Source organism: Lampetra planeri, chromosome 72, assembly GCF_965212315.1.
Source record: "Lampetra planeri chromosome 72, kcLamPlan1.2.h2, whole genome shotgun sequence".
NCBI classification, from domain to species: domain Eukaryota; kingdom Metazoa; phylum Chordata; class Hyperoartia; order Petromyzontiformes; family Petromyzontidae; genus Lampetra; species Lampetra planeri.
The window spans coordinates 2260799-2285239 of record NC_136177.1 but is presented as its reverse complement, the minus strand read 5'-3'; the positions used below and the strand labels follow the sequence as shown (position 1 = coordinate 2285239).

At 49.5% G+C, this 24441-nt stretch overlaps 2 protein-coding genes across 2 annotated transcripts; one reads left to right on the top strand and one right to left on the bottom strand.

Annotated features, from left to right (window-relative positions):
- Positions 1-1552: 1552 nt before the first annotated feature.
- Positions 1553-10347, bottom strand: LOC144737607 (zona pellucida sperm-binding protein 4-like). The gene is made up of 13 exons (XM_078620371.1): positions 10211-10347; positions 9724-9797; positions 8796-8885; positions 7656-7777; positions 6116-6230; positions 5380-5514; positions 5009-5187; positions 4632-4729; positions 4098-4225; positions 2995-3184; positions 2391-2526; positions 2151-2244; positions 1553-1881 (listed from the first exon to the last, which is right to left on the bottom strand). The coding sequence occupies exons 1-13, from the start codon at positions 10246-10248 to the stop codon at positions 1622-1624; spliced, it is 1659 nt and encodes a 552-aa protein (XP_078476497.1). The 5' UTR covers positions 10249-10347; the 3' UTR covers positions 1553-1621.
- A 158-nt stretch (positions 10348-10505) lies between these two features.
- On the top strand, positions 10506-17170 carry LOC144737608 (zona pellucida sperm-binding protein 3-like). The gene is made up of 10 exons (XM_078620372.1): positions 10506-10658; positions 11142-11347; positions 11773-11885; positions 12386-12489; positions 14227-14404; positions 14723-14858; positions 14956-15050; positions 15417-15511; positions 15919-16047; positions 16992-17170. The coding sequence occupies exons 1-10, from the start codon at positions 10604-10606 to the stop codon at positions 17102-17104; spliced, it is 1224 nt and encodes a 407-aa protein (XP_078476498.1). The 5' UTR covers positions 10506-10603; the 3' UTR covers positions 17105-17170.
- The last annotated feature ends 7271 nt before the right edge of the window (positions 17171-24441 follow it).

Genomic DNA, 24441 nt, shown 5'->3' with positions numbered 1-24441 from the left:
AACTAAGTTGCCTCTGTGGTAGCAGTTACATTGGAGAAACCAAACGACATGTCTCGGACCGCATCCGTGAACACAAAGCTGACCTGAAACACGGTAGGACAAACACCTCAGCCGTGGCAGATCACTGTTACAATTCAGTAGGTTCACATGACAGACTTCTCCAAGACAGAGGTTCTCTGCAAGCCATCTGGCTACCATGAGAGATTCGTTCATGAGGCGATCCACATATACAAACACAGAGACAATTTCAACCGAGAAGATGGATTCTGGCTCAGCAATCATTGGAAGGACGTAATAAACCACTTCGGATCTTAACTGATTGTTGTTCACGTTTATGGTGACTTTCAGACCGCAGGCCACTCACTTGCATTAACTGTGTATCTTGTGTTCTCCACAGGGAATGCATTATTTGCTCCGCTGCGGATCGCCTGCAGCCGTTTTCCCATTCACATGTTTCATTGCTGCTACATACTATTAACATGCCCTCCCTTTGTTAATGCTACCCCCCTCCCTTTGGTGCAGCTGATCCTGCATAATGCATGGGCATAATAGGACTTTGAAACCCCCCCCCCCCCGCCCACCTCCTACGCATTTCCCATGAATATGCTAAATTCCTCTTGACATGCACATTCTTTTGTCAAGGCTCTCTTCTTCTACCTCCAACTCAGCTTATATATAAGCTCCTAGCTTGGTAGTGTCTCATTCTTCACCTGAAGACGGCTGCTTGCGTTGTAGCCAAAACGTCGTGAGAATTATTTAATTTTATTATGTTTTATTTTTATTATTTTATTACTTCCCTTCTACGTGACTTTACCGAAAGAACCAAAAAGATGAATCCCTGCAGTCACGAAAGCTTTAAATCGAAATGTCTTCCTAACAGCCGAGTTTTCCAGGCAGATGGTTTAACACAGGTCCCAGAGTTCAGGTAGTTGTAGACAGGAGACTCCGGGGCTATCAGCGTGTGTGGTGGTCAAACCCAAGAAATTATACGTTGAGGAACCGAGTGGAGGTAGAGTTTATCCAGCATTCACCCCAATGCAGATAGACGGATGCGTCACTGCTTCAAACCCCAGGGATCTGAAGACCACAAAGAATGTCTAGTCAAGCCTCCATTCGCATTGTGGTTGTCTTTTCCAGGGGAAGAGCACTTTTGGCAATGTAGACAGACGCTTTGTAATGCTACAACCAAGGTCAACCCAACCTTTACTTAAAGCTAGTTAAAGTTGGCATTCCGTTTTTCCCCCCTTGCCCCACACATTCTTGATGTTCCTTTGAAACAGTTTGTTAGTGCGACGGAAAAAGGTCTCTCGAACATAATGTCCACATTTGCGTGTTTGGGGAAAAAGGATTCATTAGGTCATAAATTTAAGTAACCTGGATTCAGATTCTTTAAGCATGGCAAGGTGCTCTTGTTTGAAGCCAATGGCCTAAACCTTGGTACACGTTGCTGCTATCGAGGGACTTGCCTTGGGGAGGAAACGTGGCCAAATGCAGCACTAATACTTCCTACATAGTGCACACAATCCTCGTAAAAAGGTCAAAACAGCAGTAGCGGATTTCAGAATTTTATTTTTGACAATGGTCAGCAAGACATGCAAGTGCCAGCAATCACAAGTAGTCATCAATAGCCACTCCCGTCAAGCGCCACAGCCCGGCTCCTGCGCCTCCGGACGGCAATGGCAGCAGACAGGAGAGCAATGACGGCTGTGGCAATGACGAGGAGAAAGGACAGAGTCCCAGCCGAGGCCCACGATGAGGAGGGAGCCTCCAGCAACAGCAGAGCAGCGTCGTTAACAGGCGCTTCTTCAAAGAGCACGGGGCCCTGCAGCGACACCACGTGCTTTTCTACCACGCTGGAAGCGTCAGAGATTGCGTTGCGCTCTGGAACAACAGAAATCGGTCGATGACCACTGGCCCATACGAAAGCACATCATATGCTGCAGGTCAAGTTCCCCAGAAAATCAAACGACTAGGTAATTATGGCATGCACGGGTTGTCAAACCAGTCTGCAAAGGTCACAGCAAATGCACTCTAAATATAAACGATAACATAGCAACATTAAAGCCCCTTCGTCCTGACAAATCGTTACTCTGCGAGGCTTTTCTGGGTAAACAAGCACAAGATATTCAATAGGTCGCGGTGGTGCTCACGGTAGCGCCTGGTCTGTCCACACTGCCGATTGCACTCGGTGACGAAGTTGGGGCTGGAGCTGTCGCACACCACGATAGAGCAGTGCAGGTAAACCTGTGGCAGACAGAATGCATCGCTCCGGTAAGTAAAGTTTCCCCATGTTTTTAGGTAGTCCTTTTGCCCTCTCCAGTTGTACACCGTAAACGTCATCCCTCCATGGTGACCTGGTTTTTAATGGATGGAAAGAATCGGGCACTCACGAGGTCACGGGTGGTGCTGCGGTCAGAGTTCATGAAGGCGAAGGCCTGGAGTGCCAGACGCTTGTAGTGAGAAGGCAGTGGCAGGTCAGCAACACCAGGGAAGAACACACTGCAACAAGGAGACTGCACGGGGCAGCTGCACAGGAAAAGGTGCCGTTTACCCTCAATTCAAAGCAGATTGAATGCACGCATCTTTATTGAAATCTGCACGCAAGGATGAAGGTCAGCTTTAGTCAAGACATGCTCACGACTAGCAAGGCAGCCCAAATGCCAATATGCAGTGCATCCGTGCAATGCAACCATCATTGCATGTAGTCGGGCCTTGTACAAACCACCAGCTCTGGGAGGCAGAGGGTGGCTGTGTTAACATCAAGAACAACCCAAGGAGCGGAGGATATCGACATTTGGGGATGGCACTGCAATCTTGCTTAGACGCCAGTACTTGATAGTCACCATTCCACAAACCGTTGTCATTGCTTGGGGACGTAATTAGCACAACTCTGCTTACGTGGGAGAAGAAAAAGAGACAACCAATGCCTCAAACCAGGTTGCCTCTGCAGGCCCTGCTGTGGCAGTGAGAGAGCACTACCCCACCCAGCCTCACCCATCCACCACAAGCTTCCACTGCGTGCGGTCGGTGGCATCTGCCGTGGGCGTGGCCCAGCAGTCCTTCAGGAAGAGCACCAGCGTGGGGTCAGAGCGGTGCAGCAGTGACGCCTGCACGTAGAGCGGCGTTCCCAGATGCGTTACCAGCGGGTACTGCCAGGGCTGGTACGGCGTGGTGTAGGAGTTGTCTGGCAGTGTGCAGACATGGTTCACAAGGCATGTGGATTAGTGATGTAAAGGACCTGTTTAGAGCACATTGGATAAGGCAAAGCACAAATCCCCCAAAACGTGCGCATTACTTTTGAATTGAACTATTGCACATCTCAACATGTTCCTGGCATAAACCGTGGTTTATATTTCATTTGTATTTTCAGAATATAATGCTGTGACCCTCACCTACATACGGTGTTATACAACGGCATCTCTAAATGTCTGTAGATGTTGTAAGGGGCACGTTTTCACACGGAGGGATGGGAATCGGGTGCTAACAGTTGGCCAAGTTCAAGTCCTATTTTTAGCCAATTGGTAACCAATGAAGCTATTGATAACAATTCGTTCAAGCAATTGTGACCTGACAAATGAGGCTAGGAAAGCCAGTCCAATTGCCCTGTAAGCAATGCCCTCAAGGATACCGTTTTGATTGATAGGGGCCATTGTCATTCCGTTCAATGTCGGCCCCACACCAACATGGTTTTAAGCTAATAGCTGCTAGATCAAAACCTCAGCAGAAATTAGCATTTGAAGTTACACGTCGTTCTAGTTCCCTTATGGCCAATTATGAACAGTTGGCAGGTTTACAATACTGGTAGCACAGCCTAGCACGTCATCCGTTTGCATTTCAAGTCCAGCAGCCATGCCGATTAATGTTGCAGATGCATTCAAAAAGCGCATGCAGCCTGCATCAGGCGAAATTAAACCAGGGCTGAGCTGCTAGCTCCGCAAAGGATAAAATAAGCACGACTTACAGCTGGCTTCGAGGCAGAGCTAATACAGAGAATACCGACTCAAGCCTTCCCTGGGCAGAGCAACATCACAACCCGTGTTCCCTTGAAGTGCCATTTGTCCGCTCAGCTGCACAGGGTGTGGGAGGGCAGTACTCACCAGTGAAGACCTGGAGCAGCAGGGAGAGGGGCCCAGTGGCTGTGGCTGGAGGTGGCGGTGGGAGAGTGCTCACCTGCACTCCAATCTGCAGGTCTCCACTTCCAAGGAAGCGGCATTGAAGAACCATCCTGGTAAACAAACACCACCCATCAAAAGGTCATGCACAACGTCCTCACGGCAGCAAGAGATTGCAGGAGCCACACACAGCAGACAGGGTGCTTTGCAGTCGTACCAGTCAAGGGACAACTTTGGTTAATACCGTGTTTAAATTAGCCATAAACCATATTCCTCCTACTTCAGGCGATGTTAAAAAGATCCTGTGACGAAGAAGTTGCCCTTGTGCGTTGAATGTCCCAATTTGAAAATTAAATCGTTGAATATGGAAGCAGATTGGTCATGGTTCTGCAGGGAAATGCTGCAAATATTTCCTGTTTCGGTGACAGTGGCCATCGATTGGGGTGGGTCTCTCCTCTGCAATCTCGTGCTTGACCCTCATGAGCACAGCACGTGCAGAGGGGTGGTGGCAGTGCTTACTTGTACGTGGACGACTTGGTGATGGCGACGTTTCCATCGACGCAGAGCTCTCGCTCGGAGACCAACATTAACTCGTACACGAGCTCCTGTCCACTCCACTGGTCACAACAAAAAGTAGTTTACACAACGATACTTCCATTGCGTGATCAAGCAGAAGACTAATAACTGGTACTGTCAAAGAGTCCAAATTAGATATTAGGATCCTCCTAAATTCTGCTTTGACACGCAATCAGTGACCACGCTGTTCTTTATCAACTTGTGCATGATTGTACTCGGGTAGTTGTACATCGTGAAGGGTCCGATGTAGCACTTCAACAAGGCCAAACAACAACCATCAGGATGGCGGCAGGGCAAAGCAGAGTCCAGGAGCCCATTACCTGTACAGTGGCACCACACGCTGCCATGGGTATGTCAAAGACTGCAAGGTCTGCAGACACCAGCACGGGGCTGCACTGCGCACTGCTACTGCCAGTCAGATGCACGGTGCTCAGGTCCAGCGGTGGAGACGTTAGGTTCCGAGACACAGGCACCACAAAGCGCCCATCTGTGGTGCACACTGGGTGGAGCATGGTGGGAGGGTAATGGAGAGTTCGGTGAATCACGAAAGATGCCCTATGTAGCCCGTGGTGATGCAACAAGTTCAGAGAACCAGCACAGCAGGATGCTGCTGTGCAAACATTGAACCTCGCAGTAAGAGCCTAGTTTAGGTAGTAAATTATGGAATCTCTGTTTTGAGTCAGCTACGTACCAGCTTCACTGTAGAAGCAGCGGCGTTGAGTGGGGTCGAAGCAGCAGCCACCCTGTGCACAGACGTCCGCGCTCGGGACACTCTGCACAGAGTTGCATGGGAAGTTCCTGCTCTGACCAGAGCACGTGGCGATCTCTAAAAAACAGGAGCACAACAGGTCATCGTACAAAACGACACGTACTTAAATACAAGTCATCGTTTGAGCCACGTGTCAAGTATGTGAATGAATGTTGCTTGGCACATGACAAAATCACCCGGGCAACACACCCAATCTCAGAAGCGGAGCAGGGTTGAGTGTACAAGCAAAGATGGGCAAACAGTGCTCACTGGCTGTAAAAGGCTATGGCAGTGCAGCACAATGTGTTGTATTGCAGGTCAGTGCTACTCAACCTTTGCCAACAAGGAGCGGCGTTGTAAAGCATGGTCAAATTAACCCTCAAGACCCAGGGCCGCACCAACCAGCAGTGCATTAGGAAAACGCGTTTATAATGGTGCAATTATTGCAATCAGCCATTGGGGGGGGGGTTAGTGCATCGGAAAAGGAGTCCAGCTGCAAGTTTGTCCAGTAAAAGCCAAGGGCATGAAACGCATTTGCATGAAATGCAAAAGCACCAGGAGAGATGATCTGGGTCGATACAAAAAGGCAGCCGTTGACCCAGCAGACCCATTCTAGAGCACCAAGTCAGAGGTAGTGCAGTCTGTGGGTCCGATTAGCAGTCAAGTCAATGGCACTAACCTCCAGCCCTCGCAGATCTAAGGTTCTCAGGGCAGTCGATGGTGAAAGCCCAGACGAGCCCATTCAGCCCCTGCCGCATCTCCTGCAGCTCCACCTGGATCTTCCTCCTGCCGTCCTGGGGAAATCAGCAGGCCTCAAAATCGGACTCGGGGGACAGTGCTCCAGGAAGGCTCAAATACAATCAGATTTCGTGCATTCTTAAGGTTTGGGTGAGGTCAGGTTAATGACAAGTAAAACTGTCAATAGGAAACACGCCACCACCTGCCACCCAAATTATGACAGGCAGACCCCGCACGTGGGGGTTGCATTCCTGGGTCCGAAATAACTTTCCCAGTTTAACCCTTGTTATTGTACAAATGGATGCTGCGTTCTACGTGTAATACATTTTCCATATTGACCTTGCCACAAAACTTCCATTACTCTTCCCACAAAACAACCGTACTCACAAATTCTCACCCTTTACACGGGCATCACGATCCCTGGGCAGATAGTCCATTGTGTCAACTACACATTTATTATTAGTTTCCACTTTCATGTCTTGTGCAAGTAACCTCAAGTAGTGCAGTCTTTCTGGCACAAAGCTCGTATGTTGGTTAGGTCTGCCAAAAGTTAAATTTTCTTGTTGTAGATAATACATGTGCAATATTTTTCTTACATCTACGTTAGTGCCTTACAAGCCAGCTTGGATAGAGACTCTGCAGCAACATAGTGCTGCTTATTCTAAACCAAGCAAACTGCTCCGATTTCCATTGAATAGTACTGCGAAAGCTGCATCCATTGGCAGGCGTGAAATACATTAACTGAACGCTTGTTTTGCAGTGTTTTTGTGCGATGGAAACAGTTAACTGTTCACACATTGCCTCTATTAAGGTGACCACTTGGGTGACATGCACGTCTAGATGGCAAATCCTTTACCGTCAAGCACAGGAAGAACGATTATGCTAGAGATAAGACCGAGGAGACTGAGAATAAAGAAACAAGCAATGCAAGGCGAGGCAAGGACATGGGCAAGAAAGGATACTTAGGAATGGCTGGAAGAGTAATGTAGCAACATGGCATAGAGTGAACAAGAGCACAAATGCAAAGCGCAAACAAAAGGTAAACTGATTAAAAAAAACAAGGATGGCAAGATCTTGATAACAAGACATATGGAATGAGCACTGCATCGATTGTACAGGGATACCAGTCGAGAGAGCTGCTGTATAAACTAGAAACAAAGTCGATACCACCGAGGGATGATCGAAATAATTACATTTTGTAGGAATAAATAGAAAAAGCAATAAAAACTAATTCCAGGTTGGACGGCATGAGCTAAAAAAAACAATATTGGAAGAGACTTTAAAAAATAAATGTACAAGCCAAGCAAACGTGGAGGGAAAAATACCAGAGTAGACAAAATTCAATTCGATTCTGGCCAGACAACATCGGTGGCACGTGATGGTCGATTGGTTATGGATTGCAAAACATCAATTTCGCTACTGGCACAGCAGTCCCAGCGGGTACTAGGATCGACGCAAGTCAACGGTCTCCTCGTGTTCACCTCCACGCGCACGTGGCAGGCATCACCAGCAGCAGTGAAGTGGAGCGCAGCACCGTCCCTCGCGATGGAGAAGCCGCACTCCTCCTGCACAGACTCCACATCCACGGCCTCATTCCGCACCGCTGGAGACAAAGAACAAAGTTAGAAAAATATGCATCTGGATTGCGCACCACAAGTTCATGTGGGTAGCGTGACTGCAAGAGAACAACAAAGTATGGTGTCAGCGTCAACGCGAATAGGAAGTCTCCACAGTACCAGGAACGTCTCCAGGACACAGGATACTCAATACACTGCTGGAGTTACGGTACTCCCAAGCATGCACAACGACCTGCGTGTCAGATTTAGCGACAAGAGCGCCCAAGTCGACAACGGAGGACTTCCGGTGGGAAATTACGTACGTTGCAAGTAGAGAACCAGAGTCTGACAGGCGTCACCAGGTTCAGGTTATAACAGAAGGTACCACCTTGCATGAAATGTTCCAATGAAAGGAAGGGCCTATTGCGTAGGCATTGATAAGGTATTCAACTGTTTAGTAAACACATGTACCATTGGAACCTTGTTTGCCAGTAGCAAAATATGATAATTGGGTCTAAGGAAAGCCGTCTCGGGTGTGGACCAATCAATTTCAAGGACAGTGCATACATTATCAGAGTTATGTTTTTGTTTGCATTCCGACTGCAGGTTAAATGGTCAATGCAAACATAACTCCTTGTAAAAAAAAAGTGTCAGTTTTGTTGCCAGATAAAAGGGTAAAAAACGAATTGTCAAAAACACCACGCATTTATCCTATGGAAAAATAAGGGTTGATTATTGTCGTCTGCTGTATTAGACTAGTTGAAATGAACCCAATACAATATCATGCTTTGAAACAAAGATTCTTAAATTTCCCATCGTTCATAATAATTACATTTCACAATGGAGAGTGAACCAAAAAACCTAAAAAGCGACACTGAATAGGAAAAACTGCAGAGGTCAGAACGCATCGAAAACGAAGCAGTTGGGACCAAAACAAGTGGCCAGAGAATCTCAGCCCTGAATCAAGTTGCTAGGATCCTTGAGAAGCTTGATATATTCAATCATGCAATGGATCAATATGGTTAATTATGTCATCACGATTGAAGTGAAAGCTCGTGGACTCACTCCGTACAAAGACACGGTAATCACTGTCAGAGGAGCTGCGCCATCCCACAGAGAAACCCAGAGTGGAGGACAGGCATTGCTTCAGTAGACCTGGGGGAGGCAGTTCAGAAGTTGAGACGTCAACATCAACTACACCTTAGGGAGCAATTAAAAACACAGCCCGTGCCGGTTGCTGGGTGGGCGCACATCAGTCACTTACCTTTTCTGTGCACACAAGTCTGTAAGGTGTTGCAGTGTTCTAATTTGGCGCAAATTAAAAAAAGGCACGTGCACGACTCGACAGTATGAACCTCATACCAGGGATCGTCAACCTGCAGCTTCGAAGCCACAGGTTGAAACATGATATTTTGGTTGTAGACCCCTGCATTAGATTCTTGAAATTGTAGTGGAAAGTTGCCAAGGTAGATCCTGATAAATGCAAATTATCAACGCGAGTGTACAGTTCGTTGTTACTACAATGGAAAGGAACAAGGCCATGATGATTTTGCCACGTGAGTGTTACGTATAGTCATGTGCTGTCCAAGTTGTACAACTCACTATTTTAAGTACAGTTTCAAGAGCCGTACCAATCAGTCAAAAGCCGTATTTTTCGAAAGGGTTATTATTGTAAAAAGAAACGTGCAAGGGAGTTAATGTCCCTCCCTGAACGCCCCCTTTTCCATGCGCTGGAGGATTATTAATTATCCCCATGCCGGCCCCGTACCCAGCAGCAATCATGTCGCGTCACGTGACTGCTGCAGCGCACAATACAGGCACCCCCACTTCGTCCAGGCAGCGCTCTTGTGGGCAACTCATTTCGCCGGTAACGGTTTTCCAGTTCACCGAGAGACGCCGCCCTTCTAGTCTTGCGCACGGCGGTGTCTGTACACACGAGGTGGTATTGAGCGAATGCGCGATGTGGTTTTGTGGCGGCAGTAGCGCCCCCTACCACTCGGCTCCCCCAGCGTCCGCGGTCCCAGCGACTGGCGAAGCCTCGCGAGGACGGAGCCCAGGCAGAGGAAGCTGTTGGGAGCACGAGACACGTGATCGCCAAGACCAGAGGACGCAGGGAAAGAGGAGAGGCAAACACACCCGCCGCCCCCCCCCCGCCTTCCAAAAATAAAATAATATTAAGTGGCCAGTAGCGATTTTAGGGAGCACCTATTCAAGGCCAGCACGGTGCACGATGGATGGAGTTCGTGTGAACAGCGCCACGCAATGCCACCTATGGAACCCTTACCACCCACAAATGGTGTAAGCGAGACATTTCAGGACCGCACCTCCACATTTTTATCTCAATGCATTTCTCCATGCAGTTCAGTTACCCAGAGCGATATGGATACGCTCGCTCTTACAAACGTACAAATGACTTCATTATCCAGAGATGTTGAGTAACATCCCTGAAAACCACTCAGCACGCTCCTCCACCTCCTCACCTGGTCAGGAGCAGTAGAAGAACTCGCATGGTCGCCATCGTAAAACAAATCGGCTGCGTCGCCTCCTTTAGGCCACGGCCCCCTTTTATATGGAGAGCCCTCAGCGATCCCGATCCAGATTGGATCAGATCCACCCACGCATTGTCTCATCAGCGAGATTGTATCAGAGCAGATCCACTCACTGATTGTCTCATCAGTAGAGTTTGCTTGATCTCGGCATACGTGCATGGATTGGAGCAGCACCGCAATCACGCGGCACGTACGCAGGAGGATTTAATTGGCTCATTACTGAAACTGAATGAGGCCGGGCGCAGATAAAAGCCTCGAGTCGGGACAGTAGCAGCGTTGGCTCTGCTGGTGCCGTGCTAAGTCTCGGTTTTTGTTGTCCTTGCGATGGAGACCACGAGGGCTTTGTTTGCGGTCTTGGGGTTGTTATGTCTTGCCTCTGGTGAGTGCAGTTTGGTCGAAAGATGCCTTTATGAGCTTGTAGTTTTGTTGTTCAATGCAACTACCGTGTTGACTGATGTGAACGCCATAATATACCCGCACTGACCATGGGTTTGGTAGTGTGGCGTGGTGGTTAATTCACTGTTCTATATACCTGAACACTAATTTGCGTCCCGGTAATGTTAACATCGGCGACAAGTGTGTAGACCTGGGCTTTGCCCTAAATCGGCCCGTTCTGATCTGTATGGTCAAACTGACGACCGCAATGTGCGAGACTTGATCCAGTAGTGGATTGCCAAAACTCATTCTTAACCTGTCGTAACGCGTGTATAAATTTATTGAGGTGCTACTGGGGAATTCGAACCCTAGTATTAGTAGCTCCGTGTGCATGATTGTGACTCGCGCCTCAGACTTTGCATGGCTTCACTGACCACCTGTGTCACTTTGGGTAACTCTCGCGTCTCGTCCCGTGCGGAACCGCCAGTTGCAGTGGCCACCACGGTGAGTGTGGTGTGTGACGAGGCGACGCTCACGCTGACCGTGAGCAGGGACCTGTTCGGCACGGGTCACCTGGCCCAGGCGAGTGACCTGTCCCTGGGAGTGCCAGCCTGCCCCGTCACTGGGAGCGACGCCCTTGCTGGGACGGTGACGTTCCTCTACGCACTAGAAAGCTGTGGCAGCAGCCTCCAGGTAACTGGCTACTAATGCTGCTGTAACATAATCTGCGCAATCCAACTGCTTTCTTTTTTCACCGAGTTTAGATGCAGAACTAAAATTCAGCATTCTAGTCGAGCCAAACTTCTTCATTAACAGTGGGGTGTATCACTTTGAAGTCCCCTTGATATTTGTAGATCGGTTATTGCATTATTATGCTAAGGTTTGTTCTGGATGACCAGTCGTGCATTAGAGCGTTTTTATTCTTACATAATAGATTGGGAATCTGCATCTGCCATGGTTTGTGTGGGTGTGGTTTTTATGGTGGACATGCGCTAGGTGAATTATTTAAACCATGGAACTGCTGCATTGGGTCTTCCACCAAGGTTTTTGAGCATGTTTTTTTACTTCCACTAGTATTGCAATGGGTAAAAAAACCCCACGTCTTCCCCTCTCCTTAGATGAGTGCAGAGCTGCTTTCTTACGAGAACTACCTCTACTACCGCCCCACGTCCAACACGGGCATTATCCGCACAAACTACGTCGCCGTGCCGGTCGTTTGCCGCTATCCCAGGCGAGTTCACCAGCAGTCTCTTGTTGACATTTTCTTAATTTTGAAGTCCAGCTAAACTGCTTGCAATTCTACCACTGTCTTTAAAAATAACGTGCCGTTTCGTGTGATTTAGCTTTGCGAGGCCTGAATTGCAATAAAGCCAAAATAACAGCGAGTTAATCCACCGATGAAAGGTCTCCCTGTGCTGTCTGTCGTGGGGGTCCACGCCTGAAGTGGTGCATGCCTTGCATACTGTGGACCCCGGGGTCCTTAATTATTCTCCATTGCATAGCATTCATTGCACCAAGTCTCTTATTTGGTCCTCGTCGGATGTAAGTCTTGCACGTTGCGATGTTAAATATACTCCGAAAATATGGTTATGTATATCTTCGCTTGTCTACTCCTTGTAAGATGATGTTAACAGCATTGCAATAAGAATCTGGTCACAATTAGTGCTGTTGAGCATCGCCCACCTCTGCTCGTTTGTCGAGAATGTGTGCCTGATCTCCTCCTCACTGCAGGAAGGGGAACGTGTCCAGCAATGCCATCAAACCCACATGGATTCCCTTCAGCAGCGCCAAGGTTATGCAGCAGCAGCTGAGCTTCACGCTGAGGCTCATGACCGGTCAGTGGTGATGTGAGGACGTTGATTGCCTATTATGCACATGGTTACTACCAGGATGGCAGTTTAGACTATAAACCAGTGGCGGCTCCTGCAAAATCTCTCGGAATGTCTTGATTCTCTTTAAGGTTGAGAAACGCCTCTCAGCTTCAGCAGTTGTCATGGGAGTGGTAATGCGGATGTTCAACAGAACAACAGTCTCTGAAAAAGTATCCTGGAGGTTGTACCTCAGCAAAACCTGGTATAGCGCTCGTGCACCACAACAGCCCTTGAATTCTGGATTCTCATAAATGACAGACAGTTCAGTCTTCAGCGTTGCCTTATTTAACATAGGGTATGCTCTGACAGTGATGTTCAGAGCCTCCACAGGGCATGTATGGCCATGCTGTTGAAACATTGTTCCTTGTAGCAGCGTGGCACTTACAAGGTGGTCGGTAAAGGAGAACCTTTCTTTGGTGTGGACCAAGATTGTGTCGCAGACCTGACAAAATAAATACATTTATTTTAGTTATAAAATAAATTATTTATTATAATATAAATATTGAGATACAAGGTTTCCATCCCGACAGCAACAATGTATCAGGCAGAATCCATATTTTATATCTCCATATTTTTTCAAAAATTACCCTTTACATATGTCAATGTGTTTTACAAATATTTAACCAATGAAAAGCATTAAAAGAGCTTGGAAATTATTTTGGGGAAAAAACAGGTTTCTTTCGTTTCCTGAAAAGTAACAGTTTTGGACATACAAGGCTTCCGTCCGACAGCGATGATTTGTGTGTGTGTGTTATTACGTTAATTAACATTTTACCAAAATTCAAGCTCAAATGGAGTTTGATAAGGGTTTTTTACCAGTAAATTAAAGATTCCACTAGGTGGCGACAAATAATATTGACTGAAACGTGCTTGCGTATGATGACGTTAGTGCGAGCCCTCCCGGAAGCCATAGAGAATGCATTGCAGCGCCTGCCGTTCGAAAAAAACACATCTTTGAATGTAAGTCTATGGGAACACTGGGCGATTCTCAGCCAGAGTGAAATCGCCCAAAAAGAGGCGGTACTCCACAGAACGTGACATGACACTGATTGGACTATATCCAGAGGCACAGTAACTGCGAGCATAACTCTGTGGTTGAATGAGATTGTTAATGTGATTGAAAAAGTCCCTTTCACACTTTGGTGCGTCGCCCAAATGAAGAAACCGCCCCTGCTATAAACCCTTAAATATGTTTGCTTGGTATTGAAAAATAGGCCAGATATATATGCCCGAGGTCCCTAAAGAATAGGTTTTCCCCTGTTTGGCAACAGGTGTTAAGATGTTAAAACACCAAACTGAAACCTTTTTCACAAGGAATCATGTCTGCATTAACCACAATCCTAGGTCAGAATGCAAACAAAGACTCTGATAATATATGCATTGTCCTTGAAACTGGTCCACACCAGACGGCTTTCTTTCGAGTTTTTTTTGCATTCCGACCACCAATATTGTGCTTAATGCACAAGATTCCTTGCAAAAGGTTTCGGTTTGGTGTTTTTAAACATCTTAACACCTGTTGCCAGAAAAAAGATAAACCAATTCTCATATTTTGGTACTGGCGAAGGAGGTCCCATGATTTATCTGGGATTCTTCCACAAGCAGTGGCGTGAGCAAGCACTTTCCTGGCTATGCTTTTAGTCTGCACTCGGCCTTGGCAATTGTGTTTTTTGAAGTTGTCTAATTGGTTTCTTTTTTATGAAGACGACTGGAGTGTGGCGCGACCTTCCACCGTATACCAGCTGGGCCAGACTCTGCATGTCGAGGCAAGCGTGCAGACACTGAACCACGTTCCACTTCGGATCTTCGTGGTCAGCTGTTTTGCAACCCCTGTTCCGGACAGGAACTCTCCACTCGGCTACCAAATAATTTCTAACTCTGGGTAAGATTTCCGTCTCCTAATCCCACCTGATGAATGTGTATGCTCCTTGTGAAGGTGGCATTCCACTGCTTGAGTATATAACATCCTGACATTGAAATGCCGCTGAATCTTGCTCTGATGTGCATAGTTAATGCTTTTTATCACGTGGTGTCTGTCGGTACACTACTGATGAGAGATGTGGTCAATGTGCGTTATTGGTGACTGCTTTGGTTTGCGGGTGGGAGGAACCCCTTAAGACGTGGGCTCGGTACAGTATTATACTTCTGCTGGCCTGCCCTATTTAAAGCAACGTGTCATACGTCTACGGTGTCTGTGCAGGTGTCTTGTGGATGGCAAAGTCTCGTATGATGCTCACCTTACTTCTGGCTTCCTGCTCCGGCAAAGTGACAACGTCCTTCGCTTCTTCATAGATTCCTTCCGCTTCCTTACGACGTTGACCAACAATGGCGATCAGGTGATCTACTGTCATGCGGGCCTCGACAGAAACCATCTTTAGCCAGGTGGTAGGCAGTGTGGTTGAGTAAGAACCCATCTTCCTCTTCTCGGTCCAGGTTTTCGTCTTCTGCCAGCTGAAGGTTGCAGATGTTGCTACATCTCCAACGGCTGTCAATAAAGCGTGCACCTACAGCCCCTCGGCTGCATACAGGTTGGTCTGCTTTCTTGTATTGCTCAGCAATTTGTTTTTCAGTGTCTTCCATCCTATAGCTCAATCAATGCCTTGCATGCATGTGTGCTTGACCAAGATCCCCCGAGACCTGACTTCGGTTTCTCGCTGCAACTGGTATTACAACATTTCCTGTGCAGTTCCACGGGTCTGCTCTTGTTTAGATGTATTCAGGTGGTTATTGGTCATAGCCTCCTGCACTGGTCTTGCGTTTAGCAACAAGTGTAGAAGCCTGCATATGATGTCCGTAATTCGTCTGAGCCTGGTAGCCAGAGTTCAAATCTCACTCGTGGCTAAATTCAGGAGCATCAACTGAGCCGCGCCTTCGTATATGTTTGTGCAATGCAGGTGGGTCTCTGCTGATGGCTCCGACTCGGTGTGTAGCTGCTGCGAGTCCACGTGCCCCAGTGGAAGAAGGCGCAGGGATGTGGCAGCAGTGACTAGTGAGTACATCCGTCGTAATCGGACATTTAGTCTTATACAGGAGACCCTGGACTATCAAGGGAGTAAAGTTCTTGGAAAGTGTCCAAAGCCAAACTGCGACATTCACTATGTAAGCCTTTCCTAAATAATGGTGTTAGGTGGCAATCAAAAGTGGGAGGCATCACGATTGAAATAAGTACTGTAATGTGCCAAGTAAACTAAATATAAATAATTTCGATTTTAAGCTTTTGTGACCTGCAGGGATTCATATTCATGGTTCTTTCAGTAAAGTCGCGTAGAAGGGGAAACAATAGAAATAACACTAATTCGCATGACGTTTCGATTGCAACACAAGGAATCGTCATCAGGTGTGTATGGGCTTAAGCCTGGGCATTCGCCACATTGCAAATGTGGTACTCTCACTCAGGACCGTCGTATGCGGTGGAAGATGTGATGCTGGGCCCCATCGTGATTGCCAAGCCCTTCTCAGATGGTGCTGAGCCAAGCAGCCCTGCAAAACGGCAGCAGCCACGGGTTTCTACATCTGCATCCAAAAGTAATCCTGCCAGATTATTTCATGGTACATTTTTTCCAGTCTCGGGGTTAAAAGCTATTACTCATACTTCGATACTGGCAAAAAGGTCCCATGATGTATCTGCTCGCCCAGGGATATAAATGCTCTGATACATGGATTGTCTTTGTACTGTTTGCCTTTTTGGCGCTTAATGGTTTGTCTCGGACTAGGCCATAAATAAGGTTGTCTCTGGTGTAGACCAATCCATTTCAAAGACGATACCTATATAAAAGGAGCATGTTCACCAAAAGTACGTGTCGTTAATGTAGACTTGATTCCTTGTAAAATATATCAATTTGGTATGAATATATTAACACCTGTTTTATTGCCTGGAAGAGTAAAACCTGTTTGCATACCATCTGATTCAATTAAGGCTAAACCAGGACCTCCATGAGGCAATGACGCTCTCAGGTTGACCTTGGATTGGCCGTCTGTAATACTTGATCTCTATACGGAACTTTCTGCAATTTGGGGAGGAAGCAATTTGTTTTTCGCACTCCATCTTCTTCCCTTATGAAAGGGCCTATGACATCCAACTACAACCCCCTTCCCCCAATAACTAGTTGAAAAGGTACAAAACACGGATATTACAGCAATGCCCTAAAGGTATGCCGAAGATGTATTGCTATGCTCCTCCTTAAATGTCCTTTGGTCGTCGATGAAAATATGTTTTAAGATGGCAAACTGTTTAACAGACCTAATGATATTTGTTATCGTTTTTAATAATATATAATGTGTGACATGCCAAATTAAACCCATCCACCAATGTTATATGGCAAACCTTCGTGAGTGACATATTTGAACAGCACACCTTGACCAAATACTTGGATTGGTCAAATGCTCTCACAACCTTCGGCATGTGGAAACCCTAGCTATATGGCTCCGCGGTTACCCACCAGCCCTTTCTCTCAATTGTTGTTCTACAGGTGCTGCTCCCGTCCTTGGTCTGGGAGTGGCTGCGCTGGTGATGGCTGTCGCAGCAAGTGCCACGGTGGCTATGTTTGTTTCGAAGAGGCGTCGCACGACTCCTTCAAAGTGATTGGAAACGCGTTTCTGATCTTCTGTTGCTTTGCTTAACCGATGAAAATAAAATTCTGGTGCATTACTTTTCTGGTCTTGTGGGGTCTTTGCTTGGTGTTGTGAGCACTGTGTAACCACCATCGCCCAGTTAATGAGGGCGAGTATGGAAACGGTTAGGTGGTCTCCAATTCATACGTTGCAGGACTAGTGGGATGTACCTAATATAGGCAAATGTTTTTTAAACATTCCCAATTTGTCCTAACTGGCAGTCATTCTTTTTCATGTGCAATGGAGCAGTTGAACAATTTCAGCTGACAAATGCTTTCCTATGCCTCTTTAATCTGCCATGAAAAATGGCCCCAGAAGTTTGCAACCGGGGCAGTAATTGGCCATTGTTGGTACATTACAAAGACGGGTAAAGTGCAACAACCGTGCAAAACAATAGGATCATTTAATATTGTACTTAAGCTGGTTGGAGTTTTACATGTGGAAATTAGTTTCCAGAGTGCCCACAGCCTTAAATCAAAATATTTATTCATCCTAGGGACGTGAGCTGTGAGCTCTGAAGCTCTGTCCATTGGATGCATGTCAAAGTTACACCAACCAACAATGCCAACTATGGGAGTGCATAGTATCTCAAAGGTACCTAAATTGCACTACAAAGTATCTGGGTGGGGGGAGGGTTGGGGCTGGGTGGGGAGGGGCTGGTCACCCTGTGGTACGCTTATAAAACTCAACGTTTAACCTACTCGCGCCGGCTTGTGCCCGCCCTCAGTCGGCCATAGTTGTGGAATACACCACGCCGCCGTTGACCCTGGCCATTGACCGAGCAACCCAACGTTCCTACCAGCTCCCTCCGCAGGAATGTGGTGTCTAATTTACAACGTCAAGGTTCCAACGCGGTGCTGCAAAGGCTTTGTTACATGCTCTTTGAATTGTTAGATGCAGTGATTGTTAACCTGAGGTGCACTCGCCCTCTGGGTTTGCAAGATTCCCCTTTCTGGGTGTGAGACATGCCAGTTTTTTAGGAAGTAAATTTTCCAACGAATTATTCACAGGCGTGTAAGTACAACTACTTTGTTTCATTATTAACATTATACGTGTTTTGAACGATTGAGAACCACAGGGGTGCAAGGCTGCAGTAAGGGTTAAACTGGTTCAGTGAATTTTATTAGGTTTCTTGATTAGAATAGGGTTAATTCGTAATTTGCAGATTTACCAATGAGTATTGTGGCTGAATGTGACCAAATTTCTCTTACATCAAGTGACTGTCGAAAAAAGTAATTGCCTGGCTTTTTTTTTTTACCAAACGAGGGCCTGATGGAGCACAGCTCGCCGTAACCGTATCGTGTCCTGGAGAACAGTTTTAACGCAACTGGACCATGTGTTGTGAGTTCAATGAGACGTAGACGACGTAGTCGGAGGCAAACTTATTTATTATAACTTTATACTCAGCACAGGCCAATGTATACAACACTTGAAGGGGTAGCGGCCCCTTCACCCGTCTAACAGGGAGACCCCACTAACACTAGCCCGGCTAGCCTACTCCCAGGTCCTCCACTCGAGAGCTAGGGGAGGCTAGCTGATCCAGCTCTTGCCAAGCTAGGATCACGGCACCCTTAGCCACCAGACCGCGTCTTACAAGAGCATCGGCTCTGGGCTCTCGGGGCCACGCCACTGGCTTGTCCTGGTCGGTCCTTGGAAGGACAGCGATCCAGGGGAGTCCCAGGGCCTTTCTAGCCGGTCTTCACTCTTCACTGGTTAAGCTGAATACTGAACCCCGAGCCCACTGGCTCACCGCCTTATATAGCAACACCCCCCCGAGGGGTGGGGCCGTGGGGGATCACAGCGCCGTTACAGCCCCCCAGGGCTAACCGATGCGGACGTGAATGTAGGCATCCTTCCGCGTGTGGGCGTAACCACCCCTTGTGTGTGTGTTCGCCCTCCCGCAACACCCCTACATCACCCCCCCCCATCCCCCGTACAGCCCGCAGCCGTCCCGGCTGCAACAAAATTCAACAATAAAGATGAATTCCCCCAAACCCGTGTGTGCCTCGCATTAATAACAACAACAATAACAAGAGCAACAACAACAACAACTCTAACGACAGTAACAACAACAATGCCGAGAAAAAAAACGATGTACCCCCAATAAATACCCCATTCCGTAAGAAACCAACATATGTACAATTACAAGTTTCCCTACCCCGAACGGATTTCCCCGTCCCCCCCGCGACCCCAGCAAGGGCTGCACAAGAGGCCGACCTCACAACAGCCTGCGCGTTTTGGCGCGCGTTCTTGCAGCGGGACCGTCACAAGGGCCAACCCCGGCTGGCCCAGCGGTGGGTGTCAATAGTTCGGGTGTGAGAGCGTCCGGCTTCACGGACGAGCGACCCCTGACCATCCTGGGAGGGGTTGGCAGTCGCGAGTGCGTCAGTCCCGGTGCACCTGGAAGCAGAAGAGTCGTTGGCAAATCAGGCGCATGCAGCGAAGTCGGACTCCGGAAGCAGGTGGACCCCTCACATGTTCGGCTATGTGTGTGTGGAGTAGGAACATGGGGCGCAACGAACGGTTTCAACCGCGAGGGGTGCACGAACCACCGACGCTTCCCCCACTGAATACGGACACATTGTGGCCGCAAGACCTGCACCACTTCCACGGGCCCCCTCCACGGCCACAACAGCTTCGACGAGGTTGCCAGCGGAACTTGGGGACAGTGCAACCACGCTTTGTCGCCCAGTTTCCACTGGAGCACATGTACCCGGCCCAGCTTGAGCCTTTCATTCGCCTTCTGGCGGAGGTCATGGTCGCGACAGGCGGTTCAGCCACACGACCGTACATTAAGAAGAAGGGCGAAAATCCGGTCGCCGCATGAGGAGCCATCCTGTAGGCTGCCAAAACCCCCGGGATATGAAGGTCCCAGTCGGTCTGGAATTCAGACACCTGGTGAGACAGCATGGACGTGATAGTCCGATGCAGACGCTCCACCATCCCGTCAGTTTGCGGGTGATATGGGGAGGAACGAAATTTTTTCGTACCCAGGAGCTCGCACACCTCGTGGAGAAGTTTACCAGAGAAATGTTTGCCTTGGTCGGTCAGCAGCCGCTTCGGAGTACCCTTGTCGAGGACGTAGCCCTGGACAAAGGCCTCCGCGATGGCTGCTGCCGACTGGTTGGCGAGGGGCCAGGCCATAGGCCATCGCGTAAAATATTCCACGCCAACCAATAGGTATTTATGTCCCCTAGGTGTAGCGGGGAATGGACCCAAAATATCAAGCGCGACGAGTTCGTTAACCCGGGTAACCTTAATAGACTGCAGCGGTGGGTTGGACCCCCTTTCTGGTGGCTTCCGTTGTGCGCACTGAGTACAGGACCCTAAGAGATCATCTACGTCCCTTGCCATGCCCGGCCAAGAAAAATCCAGCTGGAGCATGGCAAGGGTTTTTTGAGTCCCCAGGTGCAGGAGTCACTCGTGAGCAGCCCACACCACCCTACCCCTCAGTGTGGAAGGCACCACCAGCCGGTGGCGGCGGTATCTCCCATCCCAATGCATCAGGAGACCCTGGAACAACCCCCATGAGTCGACATTCGCCGCGCCCCGAACAGATCCCCCGATGCGACGGCGCAACGCGATGAGGGAGGTGTCCTCCATTTGGAGGCGCCCCCACTCCGCAACAGACAATCCCAGCAAGGAATCCCTCCCTTCTTGCTCAATAGGACCCGCAATTGAAGGCGCATCAGCGGCGGCTGCAAGGACCGAATTAGAGATTTCATTCGGAGGTCTGCAACGCCCCGAACCCAGGAGGCAAGCTCAATCGGAAGTGGGCGGCAAACGCGACAGAGCGTCTGCGTTCGTGTGGCGAACGCCCTTACGATATGTAGTCTCGAAATCGAAATCTTGGAGAATCTCCAACCATCGGGACAATTGTCCCGATGGCTGTTGAACCCGCAAGGCGTACTGTAACGCCGCATGATCTGTGCGGACGGTAAAATGGCATCCGTACAGATATGGGCGATATTGCTGAATGAAGTAAACGATTGCCAATAGTTCCCGACGAGTGACACAGTACCTTTGCTCCGCCGGAGACAAAACTCGACTGCCATATGCCACAACATGCTCTACGCCCCCAACAACCTGGGAAAGCACGCCACCAATGCCCGTGTTGCTTGCGTCCGCATCGAGCAAGAAGGGTTTCGAAAAGTCAGGATAACTTAATGGCGGGGCTCCCACTAGGGCGTGCCGGAGGGAGCGAAAAGCAGCATCCTCCTGGCCCCAATGAAACTTGACCCCCTTTGATGTCAAGGCATGTAAGGGCTTAGCGATCATCGCGAAATCGGTGACAAACCACCAGTAATACGACGCGAATCCAATGAAACTCCTGACCTCCCCCACCGAGGTGGGAGTCGGCCAAGAGCTGACACATTGAGTTTTGGCGGGATCTGTGGAAATACCTGACCGTCCGACAATGTGGCCCAAATACCGCACCGATTCGTGGAGCAAATTACATTTTTGTGGCTTGAATTTGAAATTAGCAGCAAGCATCTTGAGAAAAACAGCCCGCAACCTCTGGAGGTGTTCGTCGAATGTTTTACTAAAGACGATGATATCGTCTAGGTAAATCAGACAAGTATTCCATTGCAAGCCAGCAAGAACCAATTCCATTAAGCGCTGGAAAGTTGCCGGCGCTGAGTGGAGCCCCATCGGCAAGTGGTTAAATTAGAATAGGCCGTGCGGCGTTCGGAAAGCCGTTTTTGGTTTAGAATCATCATCCAGAGGGAGCTGCCAGAACCCTGACAGTAAATCCAACGTGGAGAAGAATCGCGCCCCTGCCAGGGCGTCAAGCGATTCATCCATCCGATGGAGCGGCTATGCATTGGCCACCGAGATCTTGTTAAGCCGACGAAAATCGACACAGAAGCGCAAAGAACCATCGTGTTTTTTAACTAACACGATGGGTGCAACCCAAGGGCTGGTAGAAGGGGATATAATGTCCGCAGCTAGCATGTCATCTACAGCCGATTTGACATGATCCTTTTCAGCGGGACTCAACCGAAAAGGATTTTGGCGGATTGGCGCGCTGTCACCCGTGTCAATATGGTGTCGCAGCAGTTTAGTACAGCCAATATCATATTTGTGTTGACTAAAAACATCGGAAAAATCGCGCAGAAGGGTTCGTAGTTTTTCACGCTGTGAGTCGGACAGGTCCGATGATCCCGCACAAAGCGCATCCAGCCACCCCTCATCACAGTCCAAATGCGGTTGCGACGGAGAAGCGGTGCTCACATGGCCAATGAGCGGTTCCTCACAAGGTACTGGCGTTGTGTGCACAAGCACGGTCCCTTGAGGAACAACAGCCGTTCGCAACCCAACATTGAGGACAGCGATGAAGGGGTCCCCGTTCCCTTTATCAATGGTCTGTGCCGCTATCAAATCGGGTCCATTTACCCCGTCCCTACACGGTCACAACAAAACACCCCGATCCGCAATCCCCTCAGCGAAGGGTCGACGCAACCGAAGAGGCACGAGCATCTGAGCTCCCGGCGGTACGCGTACCATTCGCGTAACGAGCGCATGTACCGTCGCAAATGCCGTACGAAAAGTAGTGGGGGAGAACAGGAACATCATACGTCGGCCCGAAGGGAGTTCGATGCAACCTTGGTCGATCAATATTCGAATTGGCATTTTTGGCCAAAAAGCGCGTGAGTGTGTCACAGGTGTGTGCATAGGCCAAACATGTGGTGTGCCACGACTTGCCGGAGTTCGCTGCGGAGCCTTGGGAAGAGGAGCGTCGTCCAGCCGAGGTGTTGCACCGCGTTGCCGAGGAGCCCGGCATCCAGAAGCCACATGGCCCCGGAGGCCACAGTTGTAGCACCGTGTGAGTGCCCCAGTCGGCTTTGGCTGATCCTGGTGGCACGGCCTGTCCCGAGCCAGTCGGTCCCCAGATCTCCACTCCGTCGGGCGACCCACAGCGCAGACTTCTTCCGGTGAGAGGGTGGTTGCAGCCACGGTATGCCTGGCTGCCGCCTTGCTAGCCTTACGACGTTGTGACGGCAAGTTAGCGTGGATGTGCCGTGCGGCCCACAGGGAACACATCTCCTTGTCGTCTTGCGCCAAGACGATGATGTTCAAATCGTCCGCCAGCAGCAATATCTTTTCTGCCACCATAGCGTCCACCCCTTCCTCGTCCATCCACGGGAAAGCCGTCTTTGCCAAGGCCAGGAGAGCCGTGCGGTACGCCAGGGGCGATTCCTTGGCGCCCCGCTGACGATCGCAAAATAGCTGTCTGCAGTCGGAGGGTGGTCCGTAGACTGCAGACAGGAGTCGAAGCGTCACCTGCAGCGTGGCGCGCGACGATCTCGGCGCCGTAGTGAGGGTGGCGAGAGCGTCGCTGTCCAGCATCGCTGGGAGCGCGCGTAGCGCCTCGTCGTCCATCCATCGCGACATTTCTTGGTGGGCGAGGAACCATCTTTGGAACGCTCCCCAGTCGCTCTCTTCCACCACAAACTCTTTGAGGACCGGCAACCGCTGCTGGAATGAGGACTCCGCAGCCGAAGATCGCCAACCGCCGTTCCCGCCATTCTGTACAGTATCGGCGGGAATGGCGGACGCCATCAGCGTCCGCACTGCTGGTGACGCGCTGTCCGCTGATTGGCGTTCGCCGCCGTCGGCCGCTGTTGATGACGTGGCAGTTACTGGTCGGTGACCATCGGCCACATGACGTGCCCGGGCCCTACCCTCAGCACCCACTGTACTGATGGTGGCAAATTCAACCTACAGCCCCGTTGAAATGGCGGGAACTGGCGCTGCGTGTCGCCCGTCGTCGCCCCGTGCTGCTCCTCCAACCCCAGGCGAGTGATTTCCTCCAGCGTGGCAGCTGCTGCGTAGAGTAGCTCCGCCAGGCGGGAGTGAGCCACCCGCAGCCCGTCAGCCGACGGCCCCCACCCGTCCGGCTGCTGCGGTGGTGGTGGACTTGGCCCCGGTTGCACGGACTCGCCCTCGGCGAGGTCAGGCTCTGAGTCAGCCGAGGTGTCATCCTCCCCAGGTCCCCTGGTATGAGCCGTCCGTCTTGTATCCATCTTTAGAAGACCACTTCTGATGCCAGTTGTAGTGAGTTCAATGAGACGTAGATGGCACACTTATTTATTATAACTTTATACTCAGCACAGGCCAATGTATACAACACTTGAAGGGGTAGCGGCCCTGTCACCCGTCTAACAGGGAGACCCCACTAACACTAGCCCGGCTAGCCTACTCCCAGGTCCTCCACTCGAGAGCTAGGTGAGGCTAGCTGATCCAGCTCTGGCCAAGCTAGGATCACGGCACCCTTAGCCACCAAACCGGCTCTTACAAGAGCAT

Excerpts from the sequence above, each read along its gene's own strand:
- LOC144737607 (XM_078620371.1), bottom strand. The coding sequence starts at position 10,248 with ATGGCGACCATGCGAGTTCTTCTACTGCTCCTGACCAG. Across the intron at positions 6,231-7,655 it reads CCTGCCACGTGCGCGTGGAG|GACGGCAGGAGGAAGATCCA; the intron begins GTGAACACGAGG and ends TGATTTCCCCAG. Across the intron at positions 5,515-6,115 it reads TAGATCTGCGAGGGCTGGAG|AGATCGCCACGTGCTCTGGT; the intron begins GTTAGTGCCATT and ends CCTGTTTTTTAG.
- LOC144737608 (XM_078620372.1), top strand. The coding sequence starts at position 10,604 with ATGGAGACCACGAGGGCTTTGTTTGCGGTCTTGGGGTTGTTATGTCTT. Across the intron at positions 14,405-14,722 it reads CAAATAATTTCTAACTCTGG|GTGTCTTGTGGATGGCAAAG; the intron begins GTAAGATTTCCG and ends GTGTCTGTGCAG. Across the intron at positions 16,048-16,991 it reads TTCTACATCTGCATCCAAAA|GTGCTGCTCCCGTCCTTGGT; the intron begins GTAATCCTGCCA and ends GTTGTTCTACAG.